Below are 19,853 nucleotides of genomic sequence, written 5' to 3'. Positions count from 1 at the left end.
TAGTTTGTAAATTGTAGCATTGAGTTGAACTGAATGCAGAGAAACAGTAAGCAGGAAGTGGGTGCATATATTCCTAAAACTTCTCCATGTGCATGTTTTCTTAAAATAAAGTGACCAGAATTAAGGGAATCTAATGTGGGACGCGCCACTGCTGCCGCCGGGCCCCCTCCCCCTCCCCCTCAACTGGGCTCAAGAAGGGTGGCAGTGCAGTGGCGGCAACACGGCAGCGGCGGCAGGCCCCCCTCCCCGACTGGCCTTAAGAAGGGCGGTAGCCCGGGAAGAGCCTAGCGGACGGTCTTTGTTGCTGCGGGTCCATCTTTAAAGGGAGGAGGAGGCAGGAAGGCGCGCAGGAAAAGGCCACCCGAGTAGGTGGCAGCAGAGCCAGCCGGGAAGTAAGCCGTAACTTCTTCAGGTAGTAAAAAGTTCCCTACAGTGGCGGGCCCCGGTGGGAATGGTGGCCTCACACAAGCCTCTCCCCAAAACCCAGGCGCCTGCGCGGGGGCCTCCTGAGCCTGGCCTGCCTGCTGACCTGCCGTGCGGTGCGCAGCCAAAAAAAAAAAATAAACTTTTAAAAATGGAGAACACCAGGGGACGCGTGGCAAATGCCCCAAATGCGGGATTGTCCCGCCAAAGGCCTGGCCACCTTATCCTAGAACTGCCTTCCATCATAATCTGGCTTTCTGTCTATGGGATTTATTTCCTACCTGAGACCCAGACTTGGAGGAGAAAACAGCTGGGGGTAGGCAGTGTAGGCAGGGTAGGAAATTGTCCCTTCCATGCCCCACATTATGTAGTAAAAGTAAAGAGCTACTCTTTGCTAACTTATGGTGTAAATCTGCAGTTAACTATTTCCATTTCAGAACATGGTTTTCCACACTGGTTAATTTAAAGCACACCAATTATGAGTGTCTCTTGTTGTGTGAATTTGAGTCCTCATACCAGTTTGTGACCCCCCAGTTCTCTTCATGTTGTAGTGTCCAATGCCTTCATATATATTGTTGTCCTCATTGCTACAATATTTGTCTTTTAGTCTAATGAGGGCGTTATAAAATGGATCTCTGATTCAGTAACATTTATCTGTGGCAAAGGCACTAGGTAGAAGTCAGTGTAGACAATCTACTGTAGGTTTTCAATCCAAATTAACCATACTATGGAGGGTTAATATTTCAGGAGCTAGATACTGATAATTTATAATCTGGTCTTATTGTTTTGGGGCATGTGAGGACGTAGTAAATTCTGAATTCTTGTATTGTTTTGCTCCTTTACAGGCACTTCACCAATTGTACTATGACCCCAACATTGAAAACAAGAACCTGGCTCAGAAATGGCTCATGCAAGCTCAAGTCTCACCCCAAGCCTGGCACTTCAGCTGGCTGTTACTTGACATGGACAAGGTGCCTGAAATTCAGTACTTTGGGGCAAGTGCCCTCCATATAAAGATCTCACGCTATTGGAATGACATCCCAGCTGACCAGTATGAGACCCTCAAGTCACAGCTCTTCAGTCATATAACCCGTTTTGCTAGTGGCTCCAAGATTGTCCTGACTCGGTTGTGTGTGGCACTGGCTTCATTGGCGCTCAATATGATGCCAGAGGCATGGCCGTGTGCTGTTGCTGACATGGTGCGAATGTTTCAGTCAGAGGACTCAAACATAGATGGACGATCTCGCTGCTTGGCTCTCCTAGAACTGCTGACTGTCTTGCCAGAGGAATTCCAAACCAGCCGCCTGCCTCAGTACCGCAAAGGGCAGGTGCGTGGTGTCTTGGCACAGGAGTGCAGTTCTGTCTTTCCACTACTAGATCAGCTGCTCCAACAGCAAGACTCTCCCAGCTTCATTAAGCAGAAGGTGCTGAAGTGCTTCTCCAGCTGGGTGCAGCTAGAGATACCCCTGATGGAGTGTGAGAACTTAATACAGGCAGCCTTCACCTCCCTGCGTGATCCAGAACTATTTGACACAGCAGTGGAAGCCATTGTCAATGCTATTTCTCAGCCTGATGCTCAGAGGTAAAGGTTAATCTCATATTGTGGGTATACAAGATTTATTGCCTGTACTGTGAGCCACTTTCCATATGGAGCTGCCAAGGATGCACCTGTGTCAGCACAGCTTCCATCAGCCATCAGTAGCCATGCTATGTTTCCAAGCCAGAGTCTAGAGTGCAGGGTGGGGGTGGGGAGTATCATGTTTATGTATTCTACTGCAATGGCACATGCTGGCACAGTTGGTTGCAAGTTCTCTTGATGGAAAGTGGGAGAGTGGGAAGCATTCAGGGGTGGGAGTGGAGAACTGATGGGGCAGAATAATCCCTTGTGAGCAAGCTTTAGCACTCCTTGTCCAGACCTGTTTTGAATGTTAACTCATTCAAAACAGAACTACTTAATACTGAAACTAGGCTAAAAGCACCCCAAGTCTTGATTAATTTTTAAGCCAGCACAAGCTTTTGAGAAAGATGTGAAAAACTGAGTTTTGAGCACTTGAGGTTCTATAGGCATGGCTAATACCATAAGAGCATTTGCTGGTTATGTTATAATCCACTTGATAGGGAAAGATGACATGTGTCTTCTAGTAAATTCCATTACAGTTTCTTGTTTGGTGAAATAACTAAGTTTTAGAATCTTCTATTCTGCTCTTCATAGAGATTTGCAGTCCTCTTTGTTAGCTCACTTAATTGTCCCCTTGCGTTGTTCAGTACTGGAGATCACAGAGAATGAATGGAGGCCTCAAAAGACCTCCACAGAGGTTTTCTGCTGGGCATGAGTTTTGTAACCTCTTGGGCAAAATGTGAGACCTGAAAGTGAGTTCTGGGACTCTCTGTTTCAAAATAGGTAAATAGGGAGAGCTCCTCTTGTGAGTATGTGACTAGCTTTGAGGAGTAAACATAATGGCCAAGCTAAGAAAGTTCTGTTTAGCAGAAAGAACCTGATACAACTTGCTCACTTCCCTCTTCTCCACCCTCTGTAACTCCACTTACACCCAATACACACTGAGATATTTAGTGTCTGGGGACAGGAGGCCTTGTGTGAAGATTCATCAGCAGGTGTGTTGCTGAGGAAACTGGTTTCATAAGTGGCAGAGATGCACATGACAATCAATATTATGGATCTGGAATGTATAGCGTTCAGCTGGGGAAAAGATAATAATGAACGTGATACGATTTTCTGAATATCTAAAGGATGTCAGAGAAAACTATATATCTGTGATGCCGAGAGACAGAGCAGCATTGAGTTCCTGCTGCACATCACAATAAGGCAGATGTGGGCTGGAGTTCAAAAAGATATTCTTACTAAACTAGAAATTGACAGATTCCCTAGGAGAAAACCTCACTGAAGGCTTTGAGAAGCAGTGGCTTATCAGTAATCTTGCCGGGGTTTGGGCAGTTTGGAGTTTTTCTGATATTGCTTTAGCCATATTTGTGACATGGATGCACATAGCACTGCTTAATAATCACCTCTTTTTCCATTTGGGCACATTCTGACCACATTTTTTTAAATGGATCAGATAGAGAATGCGTTAAATTCCAAAGTACATTCACAGCATCATTTCTCTCTACCTGGAGAGAAATTTGAAAACCAAAACCCAGGAATAGTCTAGTCCTGCTATGGCCTGCTTACTGGACTATAACACTGTCCTCCACAGCCTCTTTTGAAGCACTGTTTTTATTCTATTGGTGTCACCAAAGTGATAGGCACAAATGCAGGATAGATAGCTTAATGATGCCTCAGCAAAATAGCCCACCATCTTTGGGGCAGTGGTATTTAGGTTTGTTAATTGACAGGGCATGGAGAATAGTCTAGAACAAAGATGACATTTTCAAAGTCAACATGACAATTATAACTTGATCTTTAGTAAAGAATTTTTAATATTCGTCTAACACTGAAATAGTTCACCAACATAAAAGTTTTGATATCTGCTTTTCTCTGCTCATTTTTGTGTTTGATTAGTGTGCGTACCAATGATGGACTTAAGTCTGAGTAGGAATACTAATGATTGTGATCATAATAACTTAAAACAGAATTTAAGTGGCTGATTAAGATTAGTGTATGACCATATATGGAACCAAATGTAGGCTGCTCACAAGTTAAAAATTAGACCTCTTAAAAGATCTTAATATTCGAAGTTTGCTGATGATCTCATGTGTATAAAACAGGAGTTTTGCAAAACAGAAGTGCGGGTCAAAAAGTAGCTTCTTGTGTCATCTTTGTATGATGATAAGCTGTTAGCAACATCTTGTATACTTTTCCTTCTGATAACAATATTTGATCGTATAGCTAACATAGCTAACAGTTCAAATATTTTTCTTTTGCAAAAGTAACCTTTAGATTCTTAGTAAATATCCACCAATGTTAAATTTCTGTGTGGGGGTTGTTTTTTTGGTCTAGGTGTCTTTTGTTGTAAAGACTTAGCCTACCATTCAGCATTACTTTATCACTCAGACCATCTGGTTAACCTTATTTCTGGTGGTCTACCTTTTGGACTGTGTTCTGTGCTGGAAATCTGAGTAGCTGGTTAATTAGGTTGTACACTTGACTCTAGCATTCAAGAATGCCTAACTGGACAATAAGATTGTTATTAATGATAGTGTCCTTAAGCAGAGTGCAAGGTTATTTTAAATATCACAATAAAACAAGAGTACTTCCAGCACTGGAAACAGAAACAATAAAACTTCAATCTGTAAGTAATTTTCACTATTTTAATTATATGGGTATATTTAGAGAGCAGGATTTTAAATGCACTAATACTGCAATAATGTGAGAAGGGAGCAGTATTGATAGTGGCAGATCCATGTTCAGATTAAGTTTGTTTATTTCAGTGAATAGAAAACAGATCTCACTATTGATATCCAAGAAACAGACTTGCAGCATGCACCTGATCAGTAAATATACAAAATTTACCAGAAGTATAAAACTAAGAGCAACTAGCTAATTTACTATTATTTATTCTTATTTTGTAAGCTACAGTCATGCTCGTTTGTCAAATTAGCAGACTATAATTCCAAGATTGGTCACTGTCTCAAGCTTAGTGGTTTATTTAAAGATATTTTATATCTTCTGGCATTTTTTCCTGGTAGCTTTTATTTCTTAGCCTTACATCATAAGTATGCATTGATCAGGTCTCTGGCTATGGAATTCGCAAAGATGTACACTGGGGGCAGGGTGTCTATGCCTGACAGTGCAAACTCAGATGTTGGAGATATAGCTACTTGACAAAGAAAGGTGTCTGTTAACAGCTTCTGACAGTGGATCTATGTGCTTCCCAGGAAAGAAAATGTCTCCAGGATATGTAGGATGCATACACAGGTATGAATGCCAATGTATATTTGATCAGATACAGCGGAGAGTTCAAGAAACTTGCATCATTTTATATATGGGGAAATGAATAAGGGTGAAGCATTGAGAAGGGAATGTATGGTAAAGAATCTATTTCTGTTCTAGAGACTGAGCAGTTGAGTATGTCAGACAGCAATCAGTCTGGCTGCCACTAAAAACCACCATAGTGTATTGATTCACCCTTTTGTATGTCAGGGAATCTGATATACCAAGTGAGATGATAGTAATGTGATCCTGGTTGGATTAGGAGGATCAGGGTCTGTTGCCTCCATCCAGCATTTAATGATGCTGAGAATCTTACTGGTCCTCTTCCTTCATGGCCTTTGTTAGGAGAGAGCTGCTGCTGTTGCTACTGCAGCTGCTGCCCTCACCCCCTCTACAACTGTTAGCCTCACTGCACACTCTTGTCTTTTAGCAACCACTGGAACTATTGTACATCCCCTCCTCAATCTCTTTTGTAAAAAATGCAGAATTGGATTACTATTCTCCTTCCTGCATTTAGTCTGTTCATCAGGTAGTTCACCCCACCTCACCAACACCAGTTTTCTTGACCTAATGCAGTTAGGTTTGTAGGATTAAATAGTATGCACAGCACTGGAACATGGTTTACTGAGACATACCTTAAGCTACTTAAGCTTCATTCTACGAAATAACCCAAGTAAACCCATATAAAGATTTTGCTCATTTTTTTCTGTGCTTTTAATTTTTAGTGGCTAGAGGGTCAGTATAAACATTGACCTTAAGGGGGATGATAGGGAATAGGTGACTTGAATTCTTGCCATATGCATGCAGAAGAAGAAGAGTTGGCTTTTATATCCTGCTTTTCACTGCCCAAAGGAGTCTCAAAACGGCTCACAATTGCCTTCCCTTCCTCTCCTCACAATATACACCCTGTGAGGTAGGTGAGGGTGAGAGAGCTCTGCCAGGACTGCTCTGTCAGAAAAGCACTATCAGGGCTGTGACGAGCCAAAGGTCACCCAACTGGCTGCATGTGGAGGAGCGGGGATTTTATTGTGTTTTAACTATTTATGTTGTAAACCGCCCTGAGACCTATTGGGAGAAGGGCGGTCTAAAAATTAAATAATAATAATAATAATAATAATAATAATAATAATAATAATAATAATAACAACAACTACTACACCACACTGGCTCTGTGCATTTGTGTGCTCTCCCACCTTGTATCTCTGAGTCACATGTGCAAAGCAGGTAAGTGTAAAATAACTATTTTTCCAGAGAATATGCTTCAGCAACCGGATAACAGATAGCTAGCCAATTAGCCACTAGTAGACTCTTTCTGGAGCCATCCCGTGCTATTCCCCTCAGTTTCCTCTTTGCTTGTTGTTATGGTTATACTCAGTTATTGGCAACTGCAGGGAGACTGACAGGCATGAAACTGCTTATATGGTTCTGGAATATTATTATTATTATTATTATTATTATTATTATTATTATTATTATTATTATTATTATTATTATTTCAATTTATTACCTGCCACTCCCAGATGGCTCATGGCGGGTTACAACAGTCTGAATAAAATCCCAATAAAACCCCCATTAAAATCCCAGACATAAAACAAACATAGATCCAATAATCACAGTACAAAAAGAAGATACGGTGGAAAAAACCAATTCGAAGCACTAACAATTCCCCCGATAAAAATATCATAGAAGGGGGTGGGAAGAGGGGCGCAGATGTAACCTGCAGCTGCCATTCACATCGCTCTATTTTGGAAGAGGGGCCATACAGATCTTCCTTGCCGTGCCGGCCTCAACCATATCCCTGATGGAAGAGCTCTGTCTTGCAGGCCCTGTGGAACGCCGGAAGCCCCTGCAGGGCCCGCAGCTGGTGGGGACAAGGAAACAGTGGCTGCCTGGATGCTCCCAGAAGACTCCTGCATGAGCATCATACTTTGGGTTGGGTCAAATTGGTAATCAAGGATCTAGGCTCCTTCAGGCTGCTCATCTCCTTAACATATTTTTCATTGGAATTAATTGTGCAAACTTTTTTCTTTTTACTTTTAAATTTGATTCCAGAATGTTCTGCCTGGAATTGATATATACTCTGTGACATGTTGAGGGGGTAGAGTTTGCTTTTTAAAAAGAGGATCAGGGACTATAGGAAGGAGAAAGGAAATCTCAGGCAGAATTTTTCTAGACTTTACCTACTCACAAGTCCCCCACCCGCTCACAATAATGATGTTAAAATCATGTTTGATGGGGAAATGAAATCAGAATAATATTTCTGATGATCCAGCCAGTGAACTTTACACTGGACTCTGATGTTGATGGTATAGTTGTAGACATCCATACTAGTTGATAATAGTGCGAACAATCTTACCTGGGTATGGTTGGTACATTATAGAGAGGCAACTTAAAGTCTGCTGCAGCAAACCAGTGTCTTGGGCATTTATACATCTGATAAAAGTTCATGCCACAGTACATCTGATAATATTTATGATGCCACAAGACTCCTTGAGTGTGGTTGTTAATTGTTGTGTTGCCAGATATTTGCAGGTAGTAGACTACTGGAGGAACAATGATCTTTGGGTTATTTCTCTATCACCAGACAGCCAATCAGAATTCAGGAGATTATGCAATACAGGTTTTAGATTTGGGGCTGTTGATATTGTGACCAATAATATTACTTGTGTAGAACAGCAGGCTATCAAATGCTCATCTAAGAATCTGGTTTTTGAGATAATGTATTTGTGGATAGGGTTAAACACTTATCCAGGCTGTAGGTCTTGTTCTTATAATCAAGTATGCTGATGTGCCAACTTCTGCAGTACAGGTATCAGGTCTCATAGTAATGTAATGTATTACACAATGTTTCGTATAGATCCCCTTATATATGGACAGTTATATTGTTATCTGTATGCATGTCTACATACACACTTCTTGCGGGGTGTACTGTGTGATCTGGGCATCCCCATCCTTGAGGGTTGGGTGGGTTTTTAAGTATATAAATAAATTACAGTATGAAAAAGATGTAAAGGGTACATGTTCATCTTTTCCATTATTAGAACAAGGTTCTTTTTTTTGTAGTTGAGCATCTGAATCACCCCCATATCTGTGTGGACAACATTTAACTGGATCAAGTAATACCAGCCGTACTATGGTCATTTACCTTTGTGTACTCCTTGTGCAGCTATCTGCACACTGTACATTTGTCTGCAAGCCTTAAAGATTACTTACTATGTAGTAAACTTATACTAATCAGAAGCTATAAATGGCATATTTGAGAAAAAGTGAACAGAAAAAGCCACTGTAGGGGTTGGCAGAAATAAAATCATAACAATCCCAATCTTTTCCCCTTCCCAGCATCCAGCAGGTCTAGTGAGATGACTGGTAACCCTGTAAAGACCCTCACACTCGCCAGGTGATCAAGGGTGGCAGGCCCAGTCAGATAGCCACTGACAATTGGTCGTTTGACATTCAGTTGTCTGACAATCAGATGTTAGGAAGCTCCATTCAAGGGGTGGAGACGGGGAATAATTGGGCAGAAATGGCTTAGAAGGCATGCTTGGTTACTCACAGGATTGGGCTATGTCCCCTAGGGCTTATGGGTAGAGGGAGGCCACTAAGTATGTCCTAGGCTTGGCTAGAGCCTTTAAAAGGCTTAGGATAAGAAAATGGCCTGCTTCTTGTATCCATCCACCTTTTAAAGTTGAGGCATGTATACCATGATATCTGATCTTAAACACAGAAATCAGATGTATCACATTCAAAAGGAAAAATTTAATATGAAAATACTAAATGTACGCATTTTCAAACACAATGGACTGAGCAAGGAATAAATGATGGTGAAGAAGGATGTTATTTAAATCTTGAAATTTCAAAGATTAGAATTCATTAGTTACTTTGGTTTCTATATCTAGAATTCATATCCTGCTTGCATGTGTTCCTGGTTATTCTGCGGGTCTGAACAGGCTAGTGATCTTAGGACCATAGGAAGTTTGTCTGCTTTCAACCAGGGTCAGGGCCTTTTTGACCCTGGCCCATGCCTGGTGGAATGTGCTCCTGAAAGAGCTGCGGACCTTGTTGAAGTTAACACAGTTCTGCAAAGCCTATAAGATGGAGCTCTTCTGCCAGTCTTTTGGTCGAAGGCAGGCTGAATAGACAATCTGGCCTTTTTGAGGGCTCCCTATAACATCATCCCAAGAGGCGGAGTAAATTGGGGAGAGAGGGAGGGGGAAGAGGATTGGCTGTGACTTTAGTTGTGGGTTTGTGGGAGGTATTTAATGTATTTTATAGTTATCCACTGTGAGCCAGCTGGCTGGGAGTGGTGGCCTAAAAATGTAGTTATAGACAAACAAACAAAAATAATAAATACTTGGCGTTAAGAAAGAGTCTATATATAAAATGGCTAATAGTACAATGGGAAACACTATGTCCTCGTGGTGAATGGCAAATATTCCCTTTCTCACACTAAGAGGTTTTATTATCTCCATTTTTACCCCCATCTTTATTTTCCTATTCTTGCCTTATTATGTGTAGTTTTAGGTGTGACTGGATGAAGAGTAATACTGAAGAAGTGTGTATGTACACAAAAGCTTATATATTCAGAATAAATCTTAGAATCATAGAATCAGAGAGTTGTAAGGTCTCCAGGTCATCTAGGCTAACCCCCTGCACAGTGCAGAAGCTCACAATGACCTGCCCACCCACAGTGACCCAGTTTCATGCCCAACTGATCCCTCTACCAAAAATGCTTAAAACAAGGATCTTTCATCAATGATAAAAGATAAAAAACAATGAAAGTAAAAATAACCAACTATATATTTCACAGAGTAGATAATATATTTTAAAAACTTCACTTACAGTAGCTTTTCAGCCAAAATAAAGTTCTTTACAACTGGTTACATAAATCTCTGGCTGAATAGCTGTAATTAAACATCAAAGTTTATCAGAACTCTTACTCCAAATATCATATATTTTTAAGAAGGTCCTTCTTACCGCTAAGCTGACTTCAAATGCTGCTGTTAGTCTGCCAATCTTTTTAATTATGATCACAGTTCTAAGATAAGACAAATGTATGGAGGATAGGTCTATTAGCCAGAAAAATCACTGGATAATTTTTTGACTATGCTGGGATGTTGCTTTCAGGGTCTGGTTTTGAGTTTCCTGGCTGGTCAGTGATGGAGATAGGGTGCTGGACTATATAGATATTGGGTCTGATCTATCAGGTCTCTTACATTCTCAAAGAATCATGGATTCTGGTGATGGAGGGTACTGACTATCAATCCCCATAATCTCTGTTCTTTTACAGGTATGTAAATACTCTCCTGAAACTCATCCCACCTGTACTAGGGCTCCAGGAACAGCTACGCCAAGCAGTTCAGAGCAGGGATATGGAGACGTCTCATGGGATCTGCCGTATTGCTGTGGCCCTGGGGGAGAACCATTCCCGGTGAGTTCTGCTTGCTTGAAAATAGTCTGCCTTTTGAGGCTACTCTTTTGGGGACAGGTTGGGTGAGGGAGGGTGTTTTTCCTCTATCCTGACAGATCTCCTTACAGCTAGGTAGTATATAGGTCTCCCAAATCTCTTTCTAAAACAGCTAAGGTCAAGTGGGTGACATAGACATCCTTGCTTATGTGGAGGCCTAAAAACTCTACTCCTCATGGAAACTTAGGTAGTGCCAATAGTACAGCTTGCTAGAGCTTTTACTTTATGGATAGCTGGGTCTTTTTCAGTTTGGTTCCTGTTGTTAATTGAAGCAAGGGACTTGGTACACTCATATGTTCTGAGTTTGGAGCATATGCTGTTCCATAGGAGAGCATATGTTTGATGCTGCATGCCTAATACTTCCTACAGAGCCCTCCTGGACCAGGTGGATCACTGGCAAAGTTTCCTGGCACTTGTCAACATGATAATGTTCTGCACTGGAATTCCAGGACACTATCCTGTCAATGAAACAACCAGCTCTCTTACACTTACCTTCTGGTATACACTGCAGGTAAGTATTAGCCACCTTTTTGAAGTGCCAACTTCCCAGCTTGATATGTTGCTTATTTAATGCCATGAATGCTCTTGCTCCATCCTTTCTGCATATACAAATACATTTGCATACAACAGGTGTCAATGTCAGTCTTGGGCTGCCTATAATGGAAGGTTTTGCTATTGGGAAACCAGTGCTCAGACTTTGAAGCTTCAGGCTTTGAAGTGGAAGTTCTTGTATTCCTCCAAGCATCGACCAAAGGCCAGGCTGAGTGATAAGGCTGTACTGCCATGTTGCTCAGTAGGGTATTCTATTCCTGTTACATTGTTCTGGAACTAGATGCCAGCCAGGTTTTGTTCCAGGAGCATGTCTTCTGGATATGACCTAGATGCACACCTATGTCTCTAGTGTTTTCAATATGTGCTAAAGAGAGTTGAAAACCTAGAATTTGCACTGTGAACCAGATTAATTGTAGAGTAGACAGAGCATTGCAGTGCAGGGTCTGAAGTATAAGTACCAAATTAACTATTTTTGGAGGGATTCCTGTGGAGCTCAGTGCTTCCCTTCTTATACTGTAGCTATCTGTATTCTGATGAGGACTTAGGTTCCTGATACAATAAGATGATGGTTAATGTTGTTCTCTTTCCTTGTAGCAATGAGTGTTACTGAAGCATCTCATCTTCCATCAGTGACCTTGTCAAGGGAGCACATGATATCTACTTGGCTGGGCACTTTTGTTCTTTATGTCTGACAGGCAGAGCTGTGCTACTCCTAGTACCAAATTCTGGGGTTTCAAAGATGCTTGAATATGTTTGTTTTGGTGTATGGTTATGCTGCTATACTAACCATGCAATTCTGTGCAAAGTTATTGTTCATTGAAATGAGGCAGAAGTAATGCTGTCTTGGATACCATTATAAGAGACAGAAGCAGGGCAACCAGTTTGGCTTGCTGTACCTACCACCTCAATATCCTTGGAGTCCGGGAACCTCATTAGCATGGCAAATGAGCTTGCCACACTCCTGCACTGTTCAAGAACAAAGCTGTTGAACTGCTGCTGCTTCTTGGTGCCAGCTAGATATAGGATGAGGTCACACTCTGTCTCTGTGTGTGACTGGTGCAGTCCTCAAGTCCATAGCCACATCATTATCAATGAGAGGAGCAAAATTGGAACACCATCACATATAAGCTACTGGAGAACAGACATTAAGAGAAGACTTGGTGGGTGTCTATATTTGGGTACTTTGTGCTTTGGAACAAAAGGGTCTTGGCTGACTTTGTTTTCTGGGCGCATGCTTTCAGCTTCTCTCTTCCTGTACTCTATTCACGCAGGCACACAACATTTACTTCTTACCTTAGTGAATCCCAAGTTGCTTAATTTGATTACCTTAGTGAATCCCGAGTTGCTAGGGAATTAGCAGAAGAGTCTATAGTGACTGGCACAAAGCAGAACAATGTAGAACAAATGTGGTGTCACTCTGGAGCCAAGGGACCAAGGGACCAAGCCCTATGAAGATAGGTTGAGGGACTTGGGAATGTTCAGCCTGGAGAAAAGGAGGTTGAGAGGGGACATGATAGATCCTCTTTAAGTATTTGAAAGGTTGTCATTTGAAGGAGGGCAGGATGCTGTTCCCATTGGCTGCAGAGGAAAGGACACGCATTAAGGGGTTTAAACCAGTGGTTCCCAACCTGCTGTCCGCGGCCCAGTGCCGGGCCGCGAAGACCAGGGCGCCGGGCCACGGTTCCCTCTCCCTGCCCCCCCCCCGCAGTAAAAGACTTCCCAGGCTGCAAGCTTGCGGCCTGGGAAGCTTCTTACTGCGGGAGGGGGGGAGAGGGAATCAGGGCCGCGCACGTGCCAAGCATGCACAATTTTGGCATGTGCGGCCATGCACGCGGCGCGGGCGGGGCAGTTGCCCTGCCGGTCCCCAGCCGAAAAAAGGTTGGGGACCACTGGTTTAAACTACAAGTACAACGATATAGGCTAGATATCAGGAAAAAAAAATCACAGTCAGAGTAGTTCAGCAGTGGAATAAATAGGCTGCCTAAGGAGGTGGGGAGCTCCCCCTCACTGGCAGTCTTCAAGCAAAGGTTGGATACACACTTTTCTTGGATGCTTTAGGATGCTTTGGGCTGATCCTGCATTGAGCAGGGGGTTGGACTAGATGGCCTGTATAGCCCCTTCCAACTCTATGATTCTATGATTCTACTCTGGGAACTGGTGCATGCCTCAGTTGGCCAGAAACATCAGTGATGGAAGGAGGCAGATGGCGGTCATTGAAGATGGAAGCCAGTGTAGAAAGTCAGCTCCTTTTCTGGGGGGCTTCTGTTTTTACTTAGCTGGTGATGGTGGATTTAGATCAATATTACTAAAGTTGTAGGCTGACTGATGCAGGATAGCATAGTTGTATGTTGTATGTTTTCAGTATTAGCAGACTATGATCAGTTCAGTGCTGACATCCCAGGTGATCACTGAGTCTTGGGGAAGCCTGCAGTCTTTATTATGAGCCATCTACAATCTCTACACACATTGGATCTAGCGTCTAAGGCAAATTTTACATTTTGAGCTGCTGGGAATGGGGGTTCTTGGAAGGACACTGCTGCCATTGAATAGGTGGCAGATCAGACAAGCAAAGCAGAAATTCTTATGTGAAGAAACTTGACTATAGAAAGAAATTCTGAGACCCCACACAGAAGATTTGACAAAAGTGACCACATCAAACTGATGGGGGCAGATTGTGTTATACTGTGAAAACCAATGTTCTGGATCCATTACCCAGTCCCCACCTAAGAAACAGTTCCTTTCTTTGTAGGATGACATCCTCTCTTTTGAGCCAGAAAAACAGGCCATGTATCAGCAGGTATATCGACCTGTCTACTTCCAGCTGGTGGATGTGCTCTTGCACAAGGCTCAGTTTCCTTCCGATGAAGAGTACAGTTGCTGGTCCTCTGATGAAAAGGAGCAATTTCGGATATACCGGTATGACCTTTTGCCTGGTTGTATCCTATAATCTTTAGATAATAAAGCACCTTTGTGAACTGCAGAAGGATGAATTGGCCACGTTAGCAGGAGGTTTGATTGCATGGAGCAATGAGAGACTGTTAAAACACAAATGTGCATATTCTTGAAAGGACATCATTGATGGACAATAGTGTGGAAGTTGCCCTGAGTTGCCTAGAAACTGCAACTATACTAGTAGTCTCTGTCCAGCAGCTGCACTGTATTGGGTGAGTGGAACAGTGCCTAGTGACTGTTTTCTGTATTGTCCTCTTCAGAGTGGATATCTCTGACACTTTGATGTATGTGTATGAAATGCTTGGAGCAGAGCTGTTGAGCAGCTTATATGACAAACTGGGTCGTCTCCTAACGAACACAGAGCAGCCGATGTCATGGCAGGTGAGTGGGGCCTGTACCCTTGGCTAGAAACATGAAGCCAACTGCAGCCAGATTTTGTGGAACTTTAATTTTTTAGTAGTATCTGAAATAGCTTGGCTAAAATTGGGAAGAGAGGAGAAGTGCTGGGATTAATTGAGACTGCAGAGGATCTGCAGGGCAAACTAGATGTGATGTAGAAGATTCCAAAAGTTAGTAAAACGGTATTGGAGAAGATGTGATTTGCTTTTTTCTTCCTATGAACTCGGGATGGTGGTAGAAGATAGGCAGGGACAGAAGCAGCATTAGTTGTTTTTGGTTGTTGATTTAATTGCACCTTGGGGGGCAAAGCAGGGAAATAGCACTGAAGGAAGGGGTTAAATATCCTTTTCCCCTGAACTTTTCCTGATTTTCAAAACAGCTATTTGGATGAGTTAATTTTAAATATATATATGAAAGATCCACATCATAGTTCTCCTCTATTACATCTATTTTCACCCTTTGTTTGAGAATTTCCAGGATGAGGGAGAGATTAGTAAATCATTAAAGGGGGAGGCATCAATTTTACAAAGGTTTGACATTTTTTTAGCACCATTTATGGGGTCTGAACTATGATTACCTTCATCTCTTTATGTCATCTCTGTATTTATTTCATTACTTAATTAGTTTTATTTAATTAATTTATTTAATTTATAGCCTGCCATTCCCAAACCAAGCTGGTTTGTGGTGGGTAACATAGTAAAAAGGCCCACAAAAAACCCCCAGTAAAATAAAGTACGAAGATTATCCCTCCCCAGTGGCTCAGCAGCTTCCCCCTCACCTCAGGGGACAGATGATAGGGGAGTAGGCAGATGTTCTTGCCAATTTGGGAGGGGCCCTATATCTAAGTTCCTGAGCTGGGACAGTGTTTCAAATGCTGTTTGGCTTTTTTTTTTGTATTATGGTTATTGTTGTTATTGGCCTTCGGTTATGGCTGGTATAAGACTATAAAAATAAAATTGGGGTTCTGGTTAGTGGGAGAAAGGCAGGCTTTGTAAATATTTTTAATATAATATAAATGCATGAATAAACTGTGTTGCCTCCTTTGGCATTGGTATTGGAGGCAAGCTATGGATTCAAGCAACAAATCTTTCTTTCTCACAGCATACAGAAGCTTTACTTTATGGGTTCCAGTCCATTGCAGAGACTATAGATGTAAACTATTCAGACGTGGTCCCTGGCCTTATTGGACTCATCCCCCACATCAGCATCAGCAATGTGCAGCTTGCAGATACTGTTATGTTCACTATTGGTAAGAAAACAAGGCATGGGGTGGGGAAGGTTGAGCTTGGAAGATCAGAGGCTTTCCAGTTGTTGCAGCATGAGTTGTGGAGTCTTTTGGAAAAGTTATGGAGTGGCTGCTGGGTCCCAGTGAGAATGTCTTTATGCATATACTGTTGCACATGTAATGTTGCTTGAGTAAGGAAGAGGTTCCTCCTCTTTCCCTGGGCAGTACTCATGGTGTTTGGAGTATTATGTAAAACAGGAGCAAGCTATGCATCTTATCTGTTATCTAGGTGCCCTTTCGGAGTGGCTTGCTGACCACCCAGTCATGATCAACAATGTATTGCCCCTGGTGCTGCAGGCTTTGGGCAACCCTGAGTTATCCATCTCCAGCGTCTCCACCCTTAAGAAAATCTGCCGAGAATGCAAGTATGACTTGCCTCCCTATGCTGCCAACATTGTTGCTGTCTCCCAGGTAACTTAACAGAAATGAACCTTTTTTAGGCATATAAAAACCTAAGAGTTACAGCTCAAACTTTGTAGCTTCATGTAAAGGAGACAAAATTTTACAGGTGTTTTGAGCAGAGAACATGCTGAGGTATTGTCCAAGGTTGGGAATGCTGACTTTTGTCCAAGGTTGGGAATTCAAGGAAGCATCTGGTGCAATTTTTTAGACTTCTGCTTTGAGGAGGAGTTGGTTGTATTTTTCACTGATGTTAGCTGCCAGGAAATGGCAGGCCGAGAGCAGTGTCCTACAAATATAATTAATTAATAATAATTAATAATGACTTCAATCCATCTGTACTGATCTGAAGGTTGTCCTCTCCTTTTGTTGTTAGGACATCCTAGTAAGTAATATCTATTGTAGGAAGAATATTTACTTTCTTATATTTTTCTTCTGTAGGATGTGCTAATGAAGCAGATTCATAAGGTAAGACTTTTATTTGCTCATCACTTCCAAAGGTCAGAGAGTATATAGAAGCAGTGGTTCCCTCCCTGGCTATTACTTTAGCAAAACTCAGCATTACAGTCATTGGAATGGGAGGTCCAGTTCTTGTGGTGAGAATTTAGGGATCTGGTAGAAAATAAATCAGACTGAGACAGCTGTTTTCCTCCATTCTTGAAAGCTGCATGTGAGAATTAGCAGGAGAAAAAGAGAAGGAATTACAATTGAAGGGTGTTTTGTCATAGCTGTCTGTGGATGGGTGAGAAAAATGTGTCCATATCATTCTGTTCTCCAGACAAGCCAGTGCATGTGGCTGATGCAAGCTTTGGGTTTCTTACTGTCTGCTCTCCAAGTAGAAGAAATCTTGAAGAATCTGCACTCACTTATTACTCCTTACATCCAGCAGCTGGAGAAGTTGGCTGATGAGATGGTAAGTTATACTGTTTGCGTCGTTATGGCTTTTCTTTCTTGAGTAAAAAAATGCAGGCTTGTTGTGTGCAAGATGCTTCTCTTCCATATAAAAGCTTGTGTGTGTGTGTGTGTGTGTGTATTTGCTGCTAGGATTGAGTAGGCGAATAATTATTGAGGATGGAATGTTGGATACCAGACTCTTCTTTATAGCCCTGCTGTTCCTTTTCATTACTTGTTTATGTTAGTATTCGCCCTCCCTCCATAGGTTTCAAATAGGCTGTAGTGCTTCCTTTCATGGCCCTGTTACTTTTCAGTTTACCTGTTATAAAAGGCCAAGAAGAACATATAATTGAACCTTTTGGTAACCTTTCACCATGAACTGTGTGCTAATCATAGTGATGTTTTGCCTTGCAGCCCAATCCCTCCAACAAGCTGGCCATCATCCACATCCTAGGTCTTCTCTCCAACCTCTTTACCACTTTGGATATCAGCCATCATGATGATGATCATGAAAGCACAGAAGTCAAGAAGTTGCCGGTGCCTCAGGGCCCCAATCCGGTGGGTGTTGCTATATATGTTGGTAGGTTTTCTTGTGTTTGTACATGAACACAGTTTAGAGTCAAGTGGCTTCTCCATTTCTCTGCAGCATAGGCTCTTTCTTCTGATGATTTGGGAGAGTAGCACAGAATGTAACTAAAAGGGGTGAGAAATCAGGACATTAGATTTGAATTCCCTTAAATTTCCTTTAAGTTTCTCACTGAGACATTCTATTGCAACCAGTTCATCATAACTCCAGATAATTATGATTTATTTGCGTTGACTGTTGAATGGCCTGAAAATGTGTTAACTCCTCTTCTAGCTCTGGCCAACCAAAGAAGAAGAGAAGAATACTTTCCCAGTTCTTGGCTCTGCAGCTTCCATGCCAAATTCCTGTATTCTAGCCCAGGAACCTTCACTTACAGGATTCCCCCTTTAAAAAAGGGGGGGGGGACAGTTGTGAAGGAACAAGGGCGCAAGTAGTTCTTTACTACTTCCTCCATTTCTGTCTTAGCAGTGATGGGAAGATATAGAAGTGGAAGCCTCATCTTCATAGCCAAGTAGCTCCTGAATGATAGCCATCATTTGGTTTGGGGAGGGGGCCTAGGAGGTAGAACTTCCCAGGGGGAAACAGAAGTTCAAACAGGCTTTCATTTCAATTAGGGCAAGATGCATTCCCCATAGATTCTGACTTGGTCTTAAAGATATTGGAGAAACTGCTACATCATGCTTATCTACATGTAACCTCTCTGGTGGATTCAATCTCTTAGCCCCATGTCTGTAGTGGTTAAAATTGATCACCCAGAAGTCCCTTCAATGCAGTCTCTTGTGTTCCTATATTGAGTGGAAAAACAGTCTAGTATTCTTGTCACCAAAACACGTGTAGAGAAATCTAAATGATCAGGTAGAGTCAGTAGAGATAGATTCAGTTGAGCCACCCAGAACAAATGATCACCGAATGAGGAGGGTTTCAATTGCTTACTAGTGGTACTGGACATAGATATGTTTACTCCAGCCCCTCTTCTCTTGATTCCCAAATTAGTAGGTAAAAGATGCATTCTTGGCTCAGCCCCTTGATCTATTGTATGATTTCTTTTGTCCCCACTCCTGCTCAGAGTGCATGAAAGATCATAATATCTAAGTAGAAGTAATACTGATTGCCCTGTATTGGCCAAGGAGATAGCAGCTAGTCCTCAGTTTGCTAGACCTATGGCAGTTCCTACTGAATCTGTGACCAGTCTTCCTTTTGGATCTGGTAGGACTTCAGTTGGCTGCTTGTGGATTGAGTAATGCCACCTAGGGGTTAAAGCAGGCATCTCTTTTCTGGCACCTGCAAAATTGAATTTCTGCCCAGCAAGCTTCTGATAGGCCATTGGAGATCTCATTGGCTGTGCAGATTTTTTTTTTTAAAGACATTGCTTTTGGCAGCAGTTGCCACCACAGCACAAGGATCTTCATTGCATGACTCATTTTCTGACCTTTTGTGGTTGGCTTTTCCTCTTGCAGCAGCCATTTTGTAGTTGCACCTGCCACCCTGTGTCAGAATTCCAAAAGTGCCCAGAGGTTCAAAAAAGTCGGGAATCCCTGAGATAAAGGATACAAAGCTGGCTTAGTAAATATTATTATGTCCTCTAGTCAACATTGAATGAATAGGAGATAGACCATTTTCAAAGGCTTTCTATCAAATATGCAAGGAAGAATCTCATTTGACGATCTGTAGGTGAAGTATTGGCTGAAGATCTCCACCCGAACAACTTGAGACTGGTAGCAATTGGGTACAGCATTCTGGAAAGCCAAAGCAGGTCATCCATTGTGAGGCATTAGTGAAATCAAGCAATTCCTGTGAGGGGTCTATCTTTTGTTCAGGTGCTCATAAACTTATCTGGAAACTGGTCTTCCAATTTATCATTGTACCATCTAAAGTAATTAAGGAGGTAGGAACCCTTCCTTTGAGAATAATTCTGTCCTTCAAAAGGATTGGTTGGTGACCTTTCACTGCTAAATATACTTCTTTCATAAATCCCAGTTGATTATTTTCTATTTTTGCCCCAAAAGAGAAA

The 19,853-nt window shown here is 42.1% G+C and overlaps 1 protein-coding gene across 2 annotated transcripts in view; it reads left to right on the top strand.

Annotated features, from left to right (window-relative positions):
• IPO13 (importin 13) overlaps positions 1-19,853 on the top strand; it is a 67,616-nt gene that overhangs the window by 27,960 nt on the left and 19,803 nt on the right. For both annotated transcript variants that reach the window (XM_077334037.1, XM_077334038.1), the window contains exons 2-11: positions 1,269-2,005; positions 10,599-10,739; positions 11,145-11,286; positions 14,077-14,243; positions 14,540-14,660; positions 15,780-15,927; positions 16,193-16,374; positions 16,804-16,830; positions 17,141-17,275; positions 17,671-17,814. In XM_077334037.1, coding sequence (XP_077190152.1) covers positions 1,269-2,005; positions 10,599-10,739; positions 11,145-11,286; positions 14,077-14,243; positions 14,540-14,660; positions 15,780-15,927; positions 16,193-16,374; positions 16,804-16,830; positions 17,141-17,275; positions 17,671-17,814 — 1,944 coding nt within the window. The remainder of the gene's footprint in view (positions 1-1,268; positions 2,006-10,598; positions 10,740-11,144; positions 11,287-14,076; positions 14,244-14,539; positions 14,661-15,779; positions 15,928-16,192; positions 16,375-16,803; positions 16,831-17,140; positions 17,276-17,670; positions 17,815-19,853) is intronic.

The sequence above is a fragment of the Paroedura picta genome, chromosome 4 (genome assembly GCF_049243985.1).
Source record: "Paroedura picta isolate Pp20150507F chromosome 4, Ppicta_v3.0, whole genome shotgun sequence".
In the NCBI taxonomy this organism is placed as follows: Eukaryota; Metazoa; Chordata; class Lepidosauria; order Squamata; family Gekkonidae; genus Paroedura; species Paroedura picta.
This window is presented reverse-complemented; position numbering and strand designations above follow the sequence as displayed.